This window comes from Engraulis encrasicolus, chromosome 5 (genome assembly GCF_034702125.1).
Source record: "Engraulis encrasicolus isolate BLACKSEA-1 chromosome 5, IST_EnEncr_1.0, whole genome shotgun sequence".
NCBI classification, from domain to species: domain Eukaryota; kingdom Metazoa; phylum Chordata; class Actinopteri; order Clupeiformes; family Engraulidae; genus Engraulis; species Engraulis encrasicolus.
Genome location: NC_085861.1, coordinates 55,405,512 through 55,408,011, shown reverse-complemented (window position 1 = coordinate 55,408,011; position 2,500 = coordinate 55,405,512). Strand labels below are relative to the sequence as shown.

Below are 2,500 nucleotides of genomic sequence, written 5' to 3'. Positions count from 1 at the left end.
CGTACTCGGTCTGCACCACGTCCAGCTCCGCCTGCTTGGCGTCCAGCTCTGCGCGGGCCTTCTGTAAGTCCACGTTGGCCAGCTCCAGACGGTTCTCCTGCACCGCCAGGTTGGCCTGAGGGGACATGCAACATTCATGGGTACTTTGCAGTTGTGAGTGTGTGTGTGATTGCGTGTGTGTGCATGTCTGTGTTGTCACTGCAAGGTCAATGTAGATATACAGAGGGAGGTAACAGTGTGCATGTGTGTGTGCGTGTTTGTATGCTTACGCGACCCGTACGCACGTGTGTGTGTGTGTGTGTGTGTATGTGTGTGTGTGTGTGTGTGTGTGTGTGTGTGTGTGTGTGTGTGTGTGTGTGTGTGTGTGTGTGTGTGTGTGTGCGTGTGGGCGTTTGTTGTTGGGCTTACGCCATCTAACACATCTGTTGCAGCTACTGCTGCGCTAGTGCTGTCCAAGTGAAGCAGCACGAAATCAATGGAGGACCATCTGCGAGCATGTACTGTACTATACGTAAGAGTAGTAGAGTAGAGAGTAGAGTAGTTTATTTGTCACATACAAAGCCATAACCAAGGTTACAGCTTGTAGTGAAATGACGGTTCTGGTACAACTCCACCGTGCAGAGATCATAAGACTTAAAATGTGAACATAAATACACACATTAAATAAATAAGCAGTATAGAAAATGTCCATAGATGTCAGATTGTCCATAGATGTGTCGATCGAGGCGAGAGTTGGGCGCGTCGCTTTACAAAGCAGACAGCTGTGCGGTGTCCGAGGCTCCGGGTGGATACGGTGCTAGATGAGATGAGACTACACATCGCGGGTGGCAAAACTGCATGCTCTCACCCCACGCTATAGGCAACACTGATGGTCCCCACTCATCTGGTTTCCGTGACCTCTTGTAGTCAGTAGTGCAAGGCTTGTCGGGATGACAATGTTTCTCTGCCAGGCCGGTTGGTAGGCTATGCGCATTCTGATCTCCATGGAGTTCCGTTGCGCTGCGGTGATCCGACAACATCGATTTGGATTAAGAAATAAAAACAAAAATGCAGACGGCAATAAATAGCACTAAAAAGTGCTTTCTATAAATACATCATCATATCTGTCCGAAATGTTGACTTCATATGGACTAAATAGATTTAAAAGATGAAAAAATTGCACGGTTTTGACGGAGTTACCAGAGAGGCAGCCAAACAATGCGGCGCCATGGCAACACCCCAAGGCAACCTGGACAGTGTGTGCTGGTGTATGCTGGTGTGTGTGTGTGTGTGTGTGTGTGTGTGTGTGTGTGTGTGTGTGTGTGTGTGTGTGTGTGTGTGTGTGTGTGTGTGTGTGTGTGTGTGTGTGTGTGTGTGTGTGTGTGTGTGTGCGTGTGTGTGTGTGTTCGTGCGTGCGTGCGTGCGTGTGTCCGCACTTGCGTCTGTGCTTGCGTGGGCGGGGTGTGCACTTTGCATTTTCCCAAGTGGCTGTCCACCTATATCCAGTTGCCAGTTCAACTGTCTTATGCACACTGTCACATGTACACAACACAAGGCAGATAGAGGGTGCATGCGCACACACACACACACACACACACGCACGCACGCACGCACGCACGCACGCACGCACGCACGCACGCACGCACGCACGCACGCACGCACGCACGCACGCACGCACGCACGCACGCACGCACGCACGCACACACACACACACACACACACACACACACACACACACACACACACACACACACACACGTCGGATGACAACAAAGGCACAGTTTACGAGGGGAGTGAGTCTCATCAGGGAAAGGGAATCAGGGAATAAAAGACCAAACAAGAGACAACAGTGTCCTCTTTGTTCATGTTCATGCCTCTAGGAACGTAATGTGATTCCCCCTCCCCTTCTTTTGTCCTTAACTCCCGCCTTGGGAATGAATTCACTACTGTGCATGAAATGATATGCATGTCCACCAACTACAGTACCAGTTGTCTTGTGTGGATCAGGTGAGTATAATGTGATCAAGGGTGTGGATAGTAGTTGACTGGATTCAAGTTGTGATTCGCAAGGTAACGACGTGGTCAGAGTCAACCAGAAACACCTCTGTGTATGAAATGTTGCATACTTTCTATTGCCTTGTTCCAGGCACACCTTGTCTCATTTCTTAAGACTGGTTGGAGCAAGCCACAGCCGATAAGAATAGGGTTTTTTGTTCTACTGATTACCTGCCCCATCCGGGGAAGGACTCGAACCCCGACCTTGGGGGTAGTAAACTGGGCCTCTGGCCACTACACCAAAGAGCCAGGCTCATTGGCGTGACAGTCAGAACACACCAACAACCCTAGTCACTCCATCTCAGTCTGCCTGTCTATGTGCCTGCCCGACCGCAGTGTTTTGGCTCGCCTGCGGCTGGCACCAAACAGACATCATCACATGTAATAATGCCTCTAGCATTGAGCAGGGGGTCAGGTTGCTATCTCTGATTGCACTTGTTTTCCCTGTGTTTCACATCCGTCTCCT

General features: G+C 50.2%; 1 protein-coding gene across 1 annotated transcript in view; it reads right to left on the bottom strand.

The window, feature by feature from the left end:
• Nucleotides 1-2,500, bottom strand: part of dnah5 (dynein, axonemal, heavy chain 5) — a 200,309-nt gene that overhangs the window by 71,153 nt on the left and 126,656 nt on the right. The window contains 1 exon segment of the mRNA XM_063199962.1: nt 1-115. This exon segment is cut by the window's left edge and continues 23 nt beyond it. Within this exon segment, the coding sequence (XP_063056032.1) occupies nt 1-115 (115 nt within the window).